Raw genomic sequence first — 17629 nt, 5'->3', positions numbered from 1 at the left:
CCTGGCTTTTTAAGCTAATGATGTGTTGTAGCTGCACTATTTTAAGACGTGTACAAAGTGAATATTTTGACTGCTGACCTTTTAAGCCCTCAACTACAGCTACACGATCCATAGAGAGAATAAATTAAGTCACCTGCTGAAGGTGTGATTCTAAAATCGCTTTTTACTGAAATGTTAAGCACCTGTGAACTGAGATGTTTTTGCCATTTCTTTGCACCAATACATTAAAGCAGCAGGGGCCCTGAGTGGCCCCTCAGTATCCAGAGTAGGACACTGAGTGGCCCCTCAGTGTCCAGAGTAGGACGCTGAAGGCCCCTCAGTGTCCAGAGTAGGACGCTGAAGGCCCCTCAGTGTCCAGAGTAGGACGCTGAAGGCCCCTCAGTGTCCAGAGTAGGACGCTGAAGGCCCCTCAGTGTCCAGAGTAGGACGCTGAAGGCCCCTCAGTGTCCAGAGTAGGACGCTGAAGGCCCCTCAGTGTCCAGAGTAGGACGCTGAAGGCCCTTCAGTGTCCAGAGTAGGACGCTGAAGGCCCCTCAGTGTCCTTGGAGACAAACTGTCTGCATGTAGAGTCACATTACATTCATGTCACAGGTGACACATGTCAGTGAGCCAAGCTCAGATTGGTCAGTTTCCCTAACCTGCCTCTCCTATACACACCTGGACGGTGTTCCCTCTGGGAGCCTCGCTGCTGATCATGTGACAGGTTGTGAACCAGTGGAACAATGTGAAGCAGCCAATCAGCAGTGACCTTCTGTTTCTGTTTCTGCAGGTGAACAGCTGCTGCAGGCGGGGCAGGTCTTCTCTCTCTGCCCCCTGCAGCTCTTCTCAATCTCCCAGAAGCTTCGTCTCGCCAAACCCACCTGCTGCAACGGAGACGCCAAGACCGACCTGGGACACATCCTGGACTTCACCTGCAGGCTGCGATACCTCAGGGTCACACACACCTCTGTTTATTTATTACTAGTGTGTGCTGTTGTTTCTCCAGCACAGGTACTGAATGTTCCTACTGGTTTTGTGTCTGCTGGACAGATCTGCGGTACCAGAGGTCCACTGGGAACCAGTAACATCCAGGAGAGCAGTCTACTGTTTGACTTGTCTGTGTTCAAGTCCCTGCTGCAGATAGAGGTAACCTCACCTTCATCCACTGGACCCCCCTGGTACCGAATAGATTTCTGTCTGCATCAAACAGTTTTTTAATAAAGGTGTGAGGAAGTGATCACAGATGAATTCTTTACTACAGAACCGCACTATAATGGTGCAGTGTGTCTAAAATCTGAGATTTAGTTCTGTGTTGAGGAAAAGACAAACGGCAAGTAAAGAATTTACAGCTGTGAAAGGACTACTGATGCTAACGCAGCTAGTGCGCTACAGGCAGCAAAGCTCCTCCTTGTTAAAGTGACAGCAGCTGTCAGAGCCTCAGTCACTGCCTCAACCCCCCCGCCCCCCTTGTTTGGGGTAATCTGCCCTGCAAATCTCAACTAGAGCTCAGTTCTAGTCGTACTGGTCATGAGAAGGCCCCCGACCTCCAGAGAACGTGCAAAGCAACGTGCACTGCTTGGTGCACCTTCATTAAACATCACTATGATCGACGTATTAGAGACAGTGGTGAGGACAGCCATGATGGATTAGAGACAGTGGTGAGGACAGCTATGATGGATTAGAGACAGTGGTGAGGACAGTCATGATGGATTAGAGACAGTGGTGAGGACAGCCATGATGGATTAGAGACAGTGGTGATGGATTAGAGACAGTGGTGAGGACAGCCATGATGGATTAGAGACAGTGGTGATGGATTAGAGACAGTGGTGAGGACAGCCATGATGGATTAGAGACAGTGGTGATGGATTAGAGACATTGGTGAGGACAGTCATGATGGATTAGAGACAGTGGTGATGGATTAGAGACAGTGGTGATGGATTAGAGACAATGGTGATGGATTAGAGACAGTGGTGATGGATTAGACAGTGGTGATGGATTAGAGACAGTGGTGCTGAACAGAAGACAGGAAGTGGAGCTGGAGGTGGAGGAAATGAAGACGTTTAGGTTCTCTAGGAGTGACCAGGTTGGATCAGAAATGAGTTCCTCATAGGAACAGCCGAGGTGAGATGTTTTGGAGAGACTGATGGTTTGGACACGTCCAGAGGAGAGATGGTGAGGATGTTGGTGAAAGGATGATGAGAATGGAGCTACCAGGAAAGCGGAAGACCAGAGAGAAGGTGACGTTTATGTAAACTGTGGTGATGCAGTGATGATAACGACTCATCATTACCTGATAATGACTAACGCAGGTCCTCGTTTGTTATTTTTTTAGTTGAACAGTGGAAACAGAGGAGACACATTTTAATAGCGTTTGTCTGATAGATGTAATAATTCCACCTGTTCTAGTAAATCGTGATCACAGCCTTGGTGTGTAACTCCTGCCTGTCCTCCTGCTTCAGATCAGTGAGTGCAGCTCTCAGCAGATTGAAGGTCTGTCGTCTCTGAGGTCCAGTCTGGCCACACTGAGTGTCCACTCCACCACAGACACCATGATGGTAATGCTTGACTAACTACTCTGGAGTGTGTGTCATGTGGTGTCCATATGGAGGTGACGTGTTCTGCTTCCTCCAGTCCATCCTGGTCCCAGAGGCGAAGGAGTTCCCCCAGTGGGAGGCGGAGGGGCTGGCGCCTGAGTGTCCCGTCACGGCTGTAATTCCCGTGTGGAGGAGCCTGACCACTCTGGACATGAGCCACAACGGCATCAGCAGCATCGACAGCTCTGTGGTGAGACGTCAACTTTATTATTCTGTGGTTCAGCAGCAAGAAACAAACCCACCTCAGAAGACCTGGAAAGAGTTAAACATTTAGTGAAAATTGATTTGTGGTTGTGTGGATTTGCATTCTTCTTCTCCTTGGGGCTTTTCCCTTCAGGGGTCGCAACAGCCAATCAGTGTCCTCCATCTAACCCTGTCTTCTCATCCTCTTCTCTCACACCAACTACCTTCATGTCCTCTTTCACTACATCCATAAACCTCCTCTTTGGTCTTCCTCTAGGCCTCCTGCCTGGCAGTTCAGAATTCAGCATCCTTCTACCAATATATTCACTATCTCTCCTCTGGACATGTCCAAACCATCTCAGTCTGGCCTCTCTGACTTTATCTCCAGAACCTCTAACATGTGCTGTCCCTCTGATGTACTCATTCCTGATCCTATCCATCCTGGTCACTCCCAGATAGAACCTCAGCATCTTCATCTCTGCTACCTCCAGCTCTGTCTCCTGTCTTTTCTTCAGTGACACTGTCTCTAGACCAAACAACATCGCTGGTCTCACCACAGTTTTGTACACCTTTCCTTTCATTTTAGCTGAAACTCTTCTATCACACATCACACCTGACACTTTCCTCCACCCGTTCCATCCTGCCTGGACACGCTTCTTCACCTCTTTTCCACACTCTCCTTTGCTCTGGACTGTTGACCCTAAGTACTTCAAATCCTCCACCTTCTAGATCTCTTCTACTTGTAACCTCACTCTTCCACTTGGGTCCCTCTCATTCACACACATGTACACATATCAACATCCTCAAAGCAAATACTGCATCTGTAGTACTCTTTTTTGGCATGAAACCATACTGCTGCTCACAAATGTTCACTTCTGCCCTTAGTCTACCTTCCACTACTCTCTCCAATAACTTCATTGTATGGATCATCAGCTTTATTCCTCTGTAGTCGCCAAGTCTGCACATCTCCCTTGTTCTTAAAAATGGGCACCAGCACACTTCTCCTCCATTCCTCAGGCATCTTCTCACTATCTAAGATCCTGTTGAACAACCCAGTCAGAAACTCTACTGCCATCTTTCCTAGACACTTCCAAACCTCTACAGGTACAGTGGGTACGGAAAGTATTCAGACCCCTTTAAATTTCTCACTCTTTGTGTCATTGCAGCCATTTGCTAAAATCAAAAAAGTTAATTTTATTTCTCATTAATGTACACTCAGCACCTCATCTTGACAGAAAAAAAAGAGAAATGTAGAAATTTATACAAATTTATTAAAAAAGAAAAACTGAAATATCACATGGTCATAAGTATTCAGACCCTTTGCTGTGACACTCATATTTAACTGACAATCCTGTCCATTTCTTCTGGTCCTCCTTGAGATGGTTCTACTCCTTCATTGCAGTACAGCTGTGTTTAATTAAACTGTTTGGACTTGATTAGGAAAGGCACACACCTGTCTCTATAAAACCTTACAGCTCACAGTGCATGTCAAAGCAAATGAGAATCATGAGGTCGAAGGAACTGCCCGAGGAGCTCAGAGACAGAATTGTGGCAAGGCACAGATCTGGCCAAGGTAACGAAAGAATTGCTGCAGCACTCAAGGTTCCTAAGAGCACAGTGGCCTCAAATGGATAATCCTCAAATGGAAGAAGTTTGGGACGACCAGATCTCTTCCTAGACCTGGCCGTCCAGCCAAACTGAGCAACTGACTAATCATTGCTACTTCCTGGTCCACAAGTCACCTCTTCTAGTCTTTGTTCTCTCTCATTTTCCACGTTCATCAACTCTTCAAAGTACTCTTTCCATCTTCCCATCACACTACTGGCACCTGTCAATAGACTTCCATCCCTATCCTTAATCACCCTAACCTTCTGCACGTCCTTCCCATCTCTGTCTCTCTGTCTTGCCAACCTGTATAGATCAGTTTCCCCCTCCTTACTGTCCAACCTAGCATACAAGTCACCATAAGCTTCTTGTTTGGCCTTTGCTACCTCTACCTTCACCTTACGCTGCATCTCCCTGTACTCCTGTCTACTCTCCTCAGTCCTCTCAGTGTCCCACTTCTTCTTAGCTAACCTCTTTCTCTGTATACACTCCTGTACCTCCTCATTCCACCACCAAGTCTCCTTATCTACTTTCCTTCCAGATGACACACCAAGTACTCTCCTACCTGTCTCCCTGATCACATTAGCTGTAGTTGTCCAGTCATCTGGAAGAACCTCCTGACCACCCAGAGCCTGTCTTAACTCCTTCCTAAAAGTCATGCAACACTCTTCCTTTTTTATTTTCCACCATTTCGTCTTCTGCTCTGCCTTTGCCCTCTTCATCTTCCTCACCACCAGAGTCATCCTACACACCACCATCCTATGCAGTTTGGCTACACTCTCACCTACCACTACTTTACAGTCACTGATCTCCTTCAGGTTACACCGTCTACACCAGATGTAGTCTACCTGTGTGCTCCTACCACCACTCTTATACGTCACCCTATGTTCCTGCCTCTTCTGGAAGAAAGTATTCACTACAGCCATTTCCATCCTTTTTGCAAAGTCAACTCCCATCTGTCCTTCTGCGTTCCTCTCCTGGATACCAAACCTGCCCATCACCTCCTCATCACCTCTGTTTCCTGCACCAACATGTCCATTGAAGTCTGCTCCAGTGACAACTCTCTCACTTCTAGGTCTGCTCTGCATCACTTCATCAAAGTCCAGCCAGAATTTCTCCTTCTCCTCCAGCTCACATCCTACCTGTGGAGCACACCCACTAACAACATTGAACATCACACCTTCTATTTCTAGCTTCAGACTCATCACTCTATCTGACACTCTTTTTACCTCCAGGACATTCCTAACAAACTCCTCCTTCAAGATAACTCCTACTCCATTTCTCTTCCTATATACACCATGATAGAACAACTTGAACCCTGCTCCTAAACTTCTAGCCTTGCTACCTTTCCACCTAGTCTCCTGGACACACAGTATGTCTACCTTCCTCCTCTGCATCATGTCAACCAACTCTCTACCTTTTCCTGTCATAGTTCCAACATTCAACGTCCCTACTCTCAGTCCTATACTCTTGGCGCTCCTCTTCTCTTTCCTCCTCTCCTTCTTCGACCAACAGTAGTCCAATTTCCACCGGCGCCCTGTAGGTCAACAGCGCCAAAGGCAGTCGTTGTTAACCCGTGCCTCGACCGATCCGGTATGGAAGTCATAGGTTTGATTCACATCTTTAATTTGGCAAAAGTTTTACGCCGGATGCCCTTCCTGACGCAACCCTCTGTATTTATCTGGGCTTGGGACCGGCACAAGATGACACTGGCTTGTGCCCTCTTGCGACTGTGTAGATTTGCATTACTTACGTATTTTGTTGAGTTGAAGGAAGTACAGTAGCACCCCGAGATATGAGTTTAATCCATTCATGACTGAGTTCATAACGAAAACGTTCCCCATTTATAACAACTAAAATCATTTAAATCCATTCCAGCCTCAGAAAAAATCCTCAAACCCTCTGAATGATGAAAAAAAATGAACCAATAGACATGCAGACTTTACCTGTCAATAATTAATTATTCACAGGTAATAATTACCGTATTTTCTGGACGATAAGCCGCACCTGTATATAAGCTGCAGATATCTATGTTGAAAAATTAGATATTTACTGAATTTGCAGAACGATTTTCTACTGTAAATGTACACGTTCCTGAACAGATCCTTTGCGAACAGTGCCTTTTAACATGCAGCAACTTTGTTCACTAAAATGGAACAGAACCAAAAGAAAATAATCGGCATTTATTTACCTTAATTTCTCCTGTGTTTGAAATCACAAGTCACTTTAACTTCGCTGAAACCCATGAAGTCCTCTTCTTCAGTGTCGGAGTTTAACAGCCTCAAAAGTGCTTCGTCACATCTGTCCATCAGTCTCGCTCTCCGTGTCACTATCGTCCTCCAGTGAAGTTGTCTCTGAAGGTGAAGTTGTCTCTGAAGGTGAAGTTATCTCTGAAGGTGAAGTTGTCTCTGAAGGTGAAGTTGTCTCTGAAGGTGAAGTTGTCTCTGAAGGTGAAGTTGTCTCTGAAGGTGAAGTTGTCTCTGAAGGTGAAGTTGTCTCTGAAGGTGAAGTTGTCTCTGAAGGTGAAGTTGTCTCTGAAGGTGAAGTTGTCTCTGAAGGTGAAGTTGTCTCTGAAGGTGAAGTTGTCTCTGAAGGTGAAGTTGTCTCTGAAGGTGCGCTGCTCTCTTCGCGTTGCAGTCCAGCCTTTCGGAACCCATTGGTAATGGTGGATTCTTGCACAGCTCTCCACGCTGTTAGGATCCACTGACAGACATCAGAAAACGATCCTTTTCGTTTGCTGCCAGTTTTGGTGAAAGATTTCTCACCACCTCATCCAAGTCTCCCACTCAACCAGGAGTGCAGCTTTTAATGCCCGATTGACACTGATGTCAAGTGGCTGAAAATACTTTGTTGTACCTCCAGGAATCACAGCTGGAATGGAGTTTGTTTTCTTGATTGCTGCTTTGACAGAATCTGTGATGTGGGCCCTCATGCTATCCAAAACAAGCAGTGCTTTTTTCCAATGAAAAAATCCTCCTGGGCGCTTGCCGTAGCACTCCGTTAATCATTCCTTCATTAGGCCTTCCATCATCCACCCTTTGGTGTTAACTTGGACCACTATGCCTTTCGGGAGTTGTTCTTTCGGCATAGTTATGCGTTTAAAAATTGTCATTGGTGAAAGTTTTTGTCCGGATGCCGTGCACGCCAGAACGCAGGTGAAGTGCGTCCTTTCGTGGCCCGTTGTTTTCAACAACACAGACGATGCTCCTGTCTTGTTAACAGTCCTGGTCAGAGGCAGATCAAACGTCAAAGGGACTTCATCCATATTTATGATGTCCTCTGGTCAGATGGAGTTTTCTTCTGTCTTTGTTTCAACGAATTTGTGGAAGTTTTAAATATTTTCCTGATGGATATGGGGGGGTTTCTGACAGAGGGGACCTGATGGACATGTTTTTACGTCTCATAAATCTGAAACACCATGACGGGCCAGCTTTGAAATCTTCAATATTCAGTTTGCGTGCGTTTGTTTTCGCTTCCAGTCTGATCTGCACAGTGGATACACCTCGGACACCTGCTCTCTGTGTTCACCCAGTCCTCCAGGACATTGTCAAGTTCAGGCCACCTGCTTTTATGGCCTCTGAAAGCTTTTCGTGATTTTTGGCAGTGCATGAGCTCTTCCTGCTGCCACCTCCAACGTCTCACCATACATTCATTGATGCTAGGCCTGCGCGCAGCAGCGCCGTTTCCTTCCTGTATAGCAAACTCGATGGCCTTCAACTTAAAACTTGCATCATACGAACTTCTTCGTGGAGTTTCCATGTTGAAGGGGTGGGGATTTGAAATTAATTACCAGTTAGTAATTTTTTGTGCGTGTTCTATCTGCTAAAGAAAAGGTCGTGCGTGCTCTATATGTTAAAGAAAAAGTAGCGTAGGCTATTCTTCTTTGCTTTTACGTTTCATCTATTTTAATTCTAGTTCCGGTTAGAGCAACCCTATCGGTGGAAGAAAAAACTACAGAATAGCCGCACCTTTATATGAGCCGTGCAGTTCAAAACCTAAGAAAAAAGTAGCAGCTTATAGTCCGGAAAATACGGTAATTATTCACGAGAACACACAAGAACGAGATCCGGTCTCACTGATGTCGTATCCATCCGCCAACACGAGGTAAAGACTATATCCTCTGTTTGGGGGGGACTATATCCTCTGTTTGGGGGGGGACTATATCCTCTGTTTGGGGGGGGGACTATATCCTCTGTTTGGGGGGGGACTATATCCTCTGTTTGGGGGGGGCTATATCTTCTGTTTGGGGGGGGCTATATCCTCTGTTTGGGGGGGGCTATATCCTCTGTTTGGGGGGGCTATATCCTCTGCTGTAAGTGGGGTGAGGACGTAAAGGGACGTTGAGGTTCTATCACTGACACTGAGTTCTCCCTTGTTGTAGAAACTGATTCCTAAGGTGGAGTTTCTGGATCTGAGCTACAACCATCTGTCCACTGTGGAGAACCTGCAGGTTTGTCACAGCATGATGAGGAACAGTAATGGAGGGCAAATGTCAGGCGGGACAAAGAAGTGACCCTTTCATCAGATGATGACTCTAGTCTCGGATCTTCCTCACCGCTCTACCCGCCTGTTGTTCTTGACGCCTGACCGAAGTCAGGCGTCAAGAACAGATATTGAATTCTGTTTAGTTTACTTGGAGGGAGAGAGATAAAGTAAGAAAATGGGAGGAAAAAAAAAGTTAGGATAACCCTAATGGCTGATATATTTCATGATGCTGAAATTGTAATTTAAACTATGTATTATCCTTCTGGAAGTGAACCATTGTATGTCTGTGTATTGTATTTGTTGTATGAATGATATGTTGTCTTGTCTGTGTACTGGACCCCAGGAAGAATAGCCACGCTTATGTGCAAGTGCTAGTGGGGGATCCATAATAAAGTAAAGTGTGTTCTGATTGCAGTACCTTTACAACCTGGTGCACGTGGATCTGTCCTACAACAACCTGAAGGTTCTGGAAGCTGCTCACACTCGTCTGGGAAACATTAAAACTCTGAGCTTGGCTGGAAACCAGCTGGAGGAACTGAGCGGCCTCACCAAGCTCTACTCTCTGGTCAACCTGGACCTGAGCCACAACCACCTGGCTCAGGTAATCACTCCAGGAACCGGTGGTTAAACTGGTTTAGTCCACGTCTAAAGGCTGTGTTCAGAAAAAAATCAGATTTAACACCGTTAATCCAGAATTAATGTTTGTCAAACCGTTGTTCCAGCTGGAGGAGATCAGGAACATCAGCGCTCTGCCCTGTCTGGAGAAACTCTCCCTGTCCAGGAACCCCATGAGCATCGTCCCCGACTACAGGACCAGGGTCCTGGCCCAGTTTGGAGACCGGGCAGCAGAGGTACAGAGACACCAGCACACACTTCAGCACATGCTTCACCGCATTATTCACCACACGTTTCACTACATGTTTCACCACTATTAGCACGTCTGCTGCTGCTGCTTCCATAATGACAGTCTCAGCTGTCACCATTGCAGCTGCTGGCTGCTACACAGCCAACAGGTTTTTTGGCTGAACTGTTCTGTTTACCTGTTGTGTTTACCTGTTGTGTTTAACTGTTGTGTTTACCTGTTGTGTTTACCTGTTGTTTACCTGTTGTGTTTGACTGTTGTGTTTACCTGTTGTGTTTGACTGTTGTGTTTGACTGTTGTGTTTACCTGTTGTTTACCTGTTGTGTTTGACTGTTGTGTTAATCTGTTGTTTACCTGTTGTGTTTACCTGTTGTGTTTACCTGTTGTTTACCTGTTGTGTTTGACTGTTGTGTTTACCTGTTGTGTTTACCTGTTGTGTTTACCTGTTGTGTTTACCTGTTGTTTACCTGTTGTGTTTGACTGTTGTGTTTACCTGTTGTGTTTGACTGTTGTGTTAACCTGTTGTTTACCTGTTGTGTTTGACTGTTGTGTTTACCTGTTGTTTACCTGTTGTGTTTGACTGTTGTGTTTACCTGTTGTTTACCTGTTGTGTTGTGTTGCCTGTGCTTCTCTCTGCACCACACAGGTAAACACAAACACACCACATTGCTCTGTTAGTGCTGATTGTATTGCTGCTGTTTGTAGCTCATTCCAGTTAAATGTTGTGAATGTGTTTCAACTGTGTGCTACATTCTAGCGTCCCTCCTGTCTGCAGGTCTGTCTGGACGCTCAGGTGACCACAGAGAAGGAGCTGGACACGGTGGAGGTGCTGAAAGCCATTCAGAAGGCCAAACAAGTCAAAGACCAGATGAGCGGCAGCGATAAGAAGGTCGGTTTACTCCTGCAGAAGCAGACCCACCTTCAGAGAGCAGAATCTTCTGAATTGTGTTTTATGTCGTTTGGTTTGAAAGTAGGACTCTGCCAAACAAAAGACATGAGTGCAAACATAATACTAGTGGTGATAATGAAAATTCAATTAACCGTGATCACTTGTATATATTTGGACAATTTTTATTTAAATTTACTTTATTGACCCTGTAGGTAAATTACTAGTCCACTCCAGCACACAGTGTTAATCACACTCATGCGTACAGGCCCTGTAACACACACACTAGGGGGCCTGTAGGCGGCAGCTCCTTCAATGTGCGCCTCATTGAGCAGCTTATGAAGGGGATGCCTTGCTCGAGGGCGCCTCGACAGTGCTCGGGAGGTGGGCTGACTCCTCCCACTGTCAGCTGACACAGGGGTAGCTGGTAGCTTTGTCTGATTCTTCTGTTAACTTTCATTTTACAGGACCAAACATCTGACATTGTACTTCCACAAAACACAAGTCACGGGAACAGTCACACAAATTGTAATAAAGAAATTTGAAAATACTTTAAAAAATCAAAATTTGACAGAAACACATAGATGTATTTCAAAAAGGATTTTCTGATAATCAACTTTTAACTGTATGATTTCCAGTGTTTTACTTAGATGTAGGAAATTCATCTGAATTAATTCTTTTGTGTAGAACCTTTCATGTACAATTTAGCATTTAATAAAATAGAGCCAGTCACTCACATAGACCAACACATTGACAGACACACACACTTCCACTGTGCAGCCAAACCCTTGTGAGCAGGTCTTTATTAAGCTGATGCAAACCACAGCTCAGTTTTTAAACGGATCCATGGCTCGACGGGTGTCTGAGGCCTTTCTCTGGAGGATAAATTAAAGCGATGGAACAAAAATCAGTGGTAGTGAATGGCATCCAGCAACGAAGGGCATTTAGCAGCGTTTATAAATGAACAACACCAGTAGATCTGTGATAAACTACAGACGTCACAACACATTCTAGCCCTAACCCTTCAGATACAGACAGACACACTTTATGTCTCGTAAGCACAAAACATTCTCATTTCAAAACTAATTTAACAACATTGTGCAGCATCTATTTCACAAACAGACACACATAACGTCTTCTTCTCGCCTCTTCCCGTGTCCACTCCATTATCGTGCCCACACAGATACACACAACTCTTTTCCTCCTCCACCCTACCTGAAATGAAAAATTCCATCAACAGTTGAGTGTTGTCTCATTTCACAGTTCTACTTCAAACATCAGCATTACAACATTTAGAGTTTCATAAAAGTGTGTTTGAAACTGTCCAGCATCAGTAATTCATTAATGTGTGTCTCTAAAGTGTGTGAGACTTTAAACCAAGGTTTCTTTTAAGGTACAGTGACCCCTCGTTCCTCGTGGTTAATGCATTCCAGGAATCACACGCGATTAACGAAATTCAGCGATATTGTGACCAAATATTTATCGTATTATTTAGGGTCATTTGGGGCGGCAGTGGCTCAGTGGTAAAGCGGGCGGTAGAGCGGGTTGTCCTATGATTTAAGATCGGCGGTTCGATTCCCGCTCCCGCCCCCCCCAAAAAATACCCGGAGGTGAGCTGACAGTGGGAGGTGTCAGCTCACCTCCGGAGCACTGCCGAGGCACCCATGAGCAAGGTGTCGACCCCTTTACAAATTGTTCATTTGAGGCGCACCAAGAAGGAGCTGCCTGCCTGTCTACCTCCCCTGCACGCCTACAGGCCCCCTTGTGTGTGGTGTGTGTATTACAGGGGCCTGTACTCACTAATATGCATGCGTGTGATTTGATTCGATTAACTAACAAAAACTAGAGTGTGCGTTCTTAATTTCCCTTCAGGGATTATAACCGTGTATTCAATTCAATTCAGTTAAACCAGGGCTTTGAACCGGTTCATGGAACGAAAACAAAACCGAAAACTTTATATTTTTTAATGTTCTGGAACAGAATTGGAACAGAAAATAATTGTAAACCGGTTAATACCGGGTTTTCTTTTGTTCTTGAAAAAAGTATTTGACCTGATGTTTCACTTCCTGTCCTTCACTGGAGGGGTGAGAGCAGAGAGAAGTAGTGGCTATCAGCAGCAGGTAAGAACAGGGAGGTCTCCCAGTCACCATTAATCATTACAGGTGAACACTCAGCGTGTCAGTCTGAACATGTATGATTTAGACATGAACTCATTGGCTGCAGTCATCTTCAGAGCAGTGTGTTCCCGTACTGCCAGCGCTTTGTAGTAATACTGAGCTATGGGAGAAGAACAATGAAGATCTGTTGTTCAGCAATAAATGACATGGTGGGAGTTATTCTGGTCTAATGTCATGTAGTGTCTAAATAGGAGGCATAAGCCTGAACTACATGATATAACTGTCATAAAGCAGAGGTGTAGTGCTGTGGTTCTGTTTACTGGAGGGTGGGGGCATATCTGTAATTATAGTCTATAGTATATAAACTAATTGTTTTAGTTTCCTATTTAAAGTCCTTCAGTTTCCGTGTTTTGAGCCTCATTCAGCTCCTTGTTGAAGAGGCTCCGTCTAAATAACGGAGTTTCTTTCTCTACTTTGACACACGGCCCACATTATTGGTTCATGGTTGTTAACGGAACAAACAGCTGACTGGTTGGACTGTGTTGTACTACGTGTTTAAATTTAAAAAACACACCGACATTATTTATTTAGTGATAAATGTGTAGTAAATCCCTGAAGTCCTCGTCTCCGGTCTGCATTGAATCTGTCGGTAGTTTCTCCCCCGCTGACCGGCTGGTTTCCGGGGGTCTGTCCGGTAATGATGCTTTAGAGAAACATCGGACAGAAGTCTGAGCAGACACGTTAGTCCAGGACCCACAATCCACCACCTGTTGGGGGGTGTAACTCCTCTGCACTGCCCCCAGTCCTGGTAAACCTGTGTTCACGTCTCTCATCCATCGCTCCACGACCCCCCAGCTTAACCTTAAAGCCTCTGTTCACACTGATGTCCAGCGGGTGGAGGTCTTTGTTAATCCTCCAGGATGAAGACAAGCTCCGAGTTCAGCCGCTGGACGTGTTTCTGACTGAAGCGGTGGTGTGTGTGTGTGTGTGTGTGTGTGTGTGTGGGTGTGTGTGTGGGGGGGGGGCATGGAGTCACAGGTCAAGAGAGATGGAGAAGCGTGAAAAAAGCCCCCCGGTCTCTTTACGTGAACCGGAACAACCGGAACTGATAGCCTGGAGTTGACATGTTGTGTCGTAAGCGTGTCTCTTCGCTGACGTCATCGTCGGGGGTCTTCAGCCAATCAGATGTGGTTACCAGCATACCTGCGGTCCAGTCCCGGTATCCCCCCCTATACCGGTACCTACCGGAGGTGTGCCGGACGGAGCCTCGCGTCACGTCCTCTGATTGGTCCATCGCTGCCGGCGTACGTAGTGACGTAATACGTCCTCTCGGTGGACAGTGGTCGGTCTGGAGGATCTCTGACTGACGTCACAGAAACATTTCTACAGATTTGTGAACTCAGTGAACACAGAAGATGCTTCATGTCAGAAGGAGCAGCGTTGGTTTTTGAGACATTTTAAGGCTTTTAAGCGTAAAATACGGAACCTACATATTTATATTTACAAGGAACGTTATTAACCGGTTCAGGAACTTTATTTTTTTGTTCTAACCGGTTCAGGAACGTCGGTTTATGGGTGGAACGCAAAACCGGATACGTTATGATTCTGTTTCTTTTCGGAACGAACCGATTGGCAAAACATTCTAGTTCAAAGCCCTGGTTTAAACGTTTGTGAACCCCCCCCCCATACTGATATTAAACCACCTTCTATCTGTATTACCTTTAAAACACTCTGATAGTGAGGTGAGGTGAACTGGTGGGGTCAGTGTAACCTTAACGATCCCACTGCTGGTCTGCAGACCTCCGTGTGCTGTTCTCTGCTGCTGATGGAGCTGCTGTGGTTATGGGATGTGATCTAAAGGTCTCTTCCTCTCTGTCCTCTCGTCAGATCAGTGAGGAGACCACGCTGTCTGCTGCACCTCCTCCCCTCTCCTCTTCCTCCTCCTCTTCCTCCCGCTGCTCCTCTGCTGCTCCTCCAGCTGCCATCTCCTCTTCCTCTCTCTCCTCTTCCTCCTGTCCGGCCCAACTGGCTGCCTGCCCCAGCCAAGGTAATCATGTGTGTGTGAGGCTGTGCACAAGTGTGTTCCTGTGCTCACTGGAGACATCTAAACAGCAGGGCGTTGTCCACCTGGTGTGTGTTCACAATGAACATAAAGTCAGTATTTAAATTAGTACTCGTTCTTCTTGTGACATATAATCAAACTTATCAGAAAGACTGGAAACAGGAAGGAGACGCTGAATAAAAGAATCCATTCTAACACAACAGCCTACGGTATCTTTATTGAAGAAAAAGAAATGAATTCAGGTGAAAACAATAAATGTTTGGGTGCTGCATTAATTAATATAAATTCTTGCTGATGTTGTTTTTCATGGATTAGCGTTAACAGCAGTGCTTTATTATTTTTTGTTGCAGTCATGTGACACTTTGACATTGTTTAGATGTTTCTCTGTGAGTTCCATCATATTAATTATTGTCAGAGCTTTAAAGATTAAAGTCCATTAAGTCCATTTGAGTCCATTAAGAACCATTAATATATGACAGATAATGCTCTGCTGCAGTGGAACAATCACAAAGCTAATATGAGGCTAGCTGATGAAGCTAACTTGCTGGTTTCACTTTCTTATTCTCTTTGTTCTTTTTCAGGATTTTTTCACAACTATCCTGAGTAGTTTGTTATTCACAACAACAGAGGGCGCTATACATTAATTAAAAACTTTGGTTGTGTCTGATGCTGTTCACCACCTCCACCTGGGCTCCACTGAGCCTCAGTGGCCAATAGCTCCTCTTATTTCCTGATATTCAATGTGTTTGTTTTCATGGCACCAGATAGTCACCACTGGGGAGGTCTGTGTTTACACGGCACAGTTCAATCCAGATTAATTAGGTCTTATCCTTCAATGACACACTCACTGGACTGGGGATCCATTTTTCTGTCTGCTTCGACATAGATCAGTCTTTCTGCACTGATCTTTCTGAAATGGACACTTAGTCTGATTACCAGACCGTCGGTCTGATTACCAGACCGTCGGTCCAGCCAGCTGCTGCTTAACTGACAAATAAGTCATTTCTTTTGCTTCAAAAGCTCCGCCTGTAGAGCAGCTATTTCAGTGTAATTAGAATATGATAACATCATGGTCTGATTATTTATAATTACAGTGATTACAATAAGCTATTACAATTATATCATATGAGAATTATATGAGTTCTGTTACAATTATATTTCGGTTAGCTTCTGAGAAAAAGCGTCTCAGTAACTCCTTTTCACTAATGTTCAGCTGGAGGTGATGTGACTCCTACTAACATCTGGAAAGACTCCTGATCTCATTGTAACATTTATTAGTTATCGTAATTTTGATATTTTATAAAAACATTCATGCTCGTATTGAAGGATGACATCACGTCCACCATCTCTGGTCTGTTTCAGAAGCGATGAGCAGAGATGCAGCTCCAGTCCCTCCTGGTCTGTGTCCAGTGGTCGTTCCACCTCCCCCTGCCAGCTTTAACACACACGCAGACCTCCTGTCTCCTGACCCCACCCAGGTCAGATGCACACCTGAAACACCAGCGCACAGGGGTCTGTTACCATGATGTCATGGGATATACAAAACTGGATAAAATGTATTTTAGGGAACACAAGCAGACTTGTATTAGACTTTCCTGAGAGACCTTATTGAGGGGTCAAATGTTACAGTGCATATAGACAACCTAACAGTCTCAACAACATGCTCATAGAAGATTCTGCACAAATGTTTTTGTTTAGTCACTTTTGTGTAGATTAGGATTGTGCTAAGAACCATTGAACTGGAAGCATCACGGTGCCAGTGTACATCTAAGGACAGGAGCTCTACATGAGTGTTACACATGGAAGTACTTTGGTTTATTTATTTCTGAATATTTAAGTGTTTATTTGCGTTGGGTTCTACTTTTGATTCGTGTGTGTTTTGCAGGTACAACAAGCTGTTATCAGTCTATCTGAATGCACACACTGTGGAGCTTCTACAAGTATTACTACCATAACTCCTGCTGTTACTGTCTGGTCAGTACCCAGTAATAATGCTACCACCATAACTGTAAACCAATAAAGACAACACAAAACTAAGGGACTTTGTGTTTAGTTGATTCTTTCTTGTAACATTGCTTCTTGGAAATAAACCTTATATTGTTGGAAAGCCTGTTTATTCCCTTTTTAAATGGTGTCACACTTGTAAGGAACATGCATTTGTGGGGTGAGCAGCAGAGAGAAGTGTCAGCTTATACCATGAAAAATGTGATGTTCTCTGCCAGGACAATCGGGAACAGACACAGTCAGTGTTTGGTCTCATAAAGCTGTCAGGAGGTCAGTGTTTGGTCTTATAAAGCTGTCAGGAGGTCAGTGTTTGGTCTCAGGGCTGTCAGGAGGTCAGTGTTTGGTCTTATAAAGCTGTCAGGAGGTCAGTGTTTGGTCTCAGGGCTGTCAGGAGGTCAGTGTTTGGTCTTATAAAGCTGTCAGGAGGTCAGTGTTTGGTCTCATAGAGCTGTCAGGAGGTCAGTGTTTGGTCTCATAGAGCTGTCAGGTCAGTGTTTGGTCTCATAGAGCTGTCAGGAGGTCAGTGTTTGGTCTCATAGAGCTGTCAGGAGCTCAGTGTTTGGTCTCAGAGCTGTCAGGAGCTCAGTGTTTGGTCTCAGCTGTCAGGAGGTCAGTGTTTGGTCTCATAGAGCTGTCAGGAGGTCAGTGTTTGGTCTCATAGAGCTGTCAGGAGGTCAGTGTTTGGTCTCAGAGCTGCTAGGAGGTCAGTGTTTGGTCTCATAGAGCTGTCAGGAGCTCAGTGTTTGGTCTCATAGAGCTGTCAGGAGGTCAGTGTTTGGTCTCATAGAGCTGTCAGGAGGTCAGTGGTTGGTCTCATAGAGCTGTCAGGAGGTCAGTGGTTGGTCTCATAGA

General features: G+C 45.2%; 1 protein-coding gene across 6 annotated transcripts in view; it reads left to right on the top strand.

Annotated features, from left to right (window-relative positions):
- Positions 1-17629, top strand: part of nisch (nischarin) — a 67014-nt gene that overhangs the window by 4908 nt on the left and 44477 nt on the right. For 5 of the 6 annotated variants that reach the window (XR_011035497.1, XR_011035496.1, XM_068316413.1 and 2 more), the window contains exons 5-14: positions 770-1125; positions 2439-2534; positions 2611-2763; positions 8743-8811; positions 9262-9447; positions 9569-9697; positions 10484-10597; positions 14599-14758; positions 16136-16251; positions 16659-16747. Coding sequence is in view for 4 of the 6 variants with exons in the window: in XM_068316413.1 (XP_068172514.1) it covers positions 770-1125; positions 2439-2534; positions 2611-2763; positions 8743-8811; positions 9262-9447; positions 9569-9697; positions 10484-10597; positions 14599-14758; positions 16136-16251; positions 16659-16747 (1468 nt within the window). In the remaining 2 variants the exon portion in view is untranslated. The remainder of the gene's footprint in view (positions 1-769; positions 1126-2438; positions 2535-2610; positions 2764-8742; positions 8812-9261; positions 9448-9568; positions 9698-10483; positions 10598-14598; positions 14759-16135; positions 16252-16658; positions 16748-17629) is intronic. The other variant, XM_068316416.1, reaches the window with a different exon arrangement.

The sequence above is a fragment of the Antennarius striatus genome, chromosome 5 (genome assembly GCF_040054535.1).
Source record: "Antennarius striatus isolate MH-2024 chromosome 5, ASM4005453v1, whole genome shotgun sequence".
NCBI lineage: Eukaryota > Metazoa > Chordata > Actinopteri > Lophiiformes > Antennariidae > Antennarius > Antennarius striatus.
Note: the sequence above shows the minus strand (reverse complement) of the source record. Positions and strands in the feature narration are given on the sequence as shown.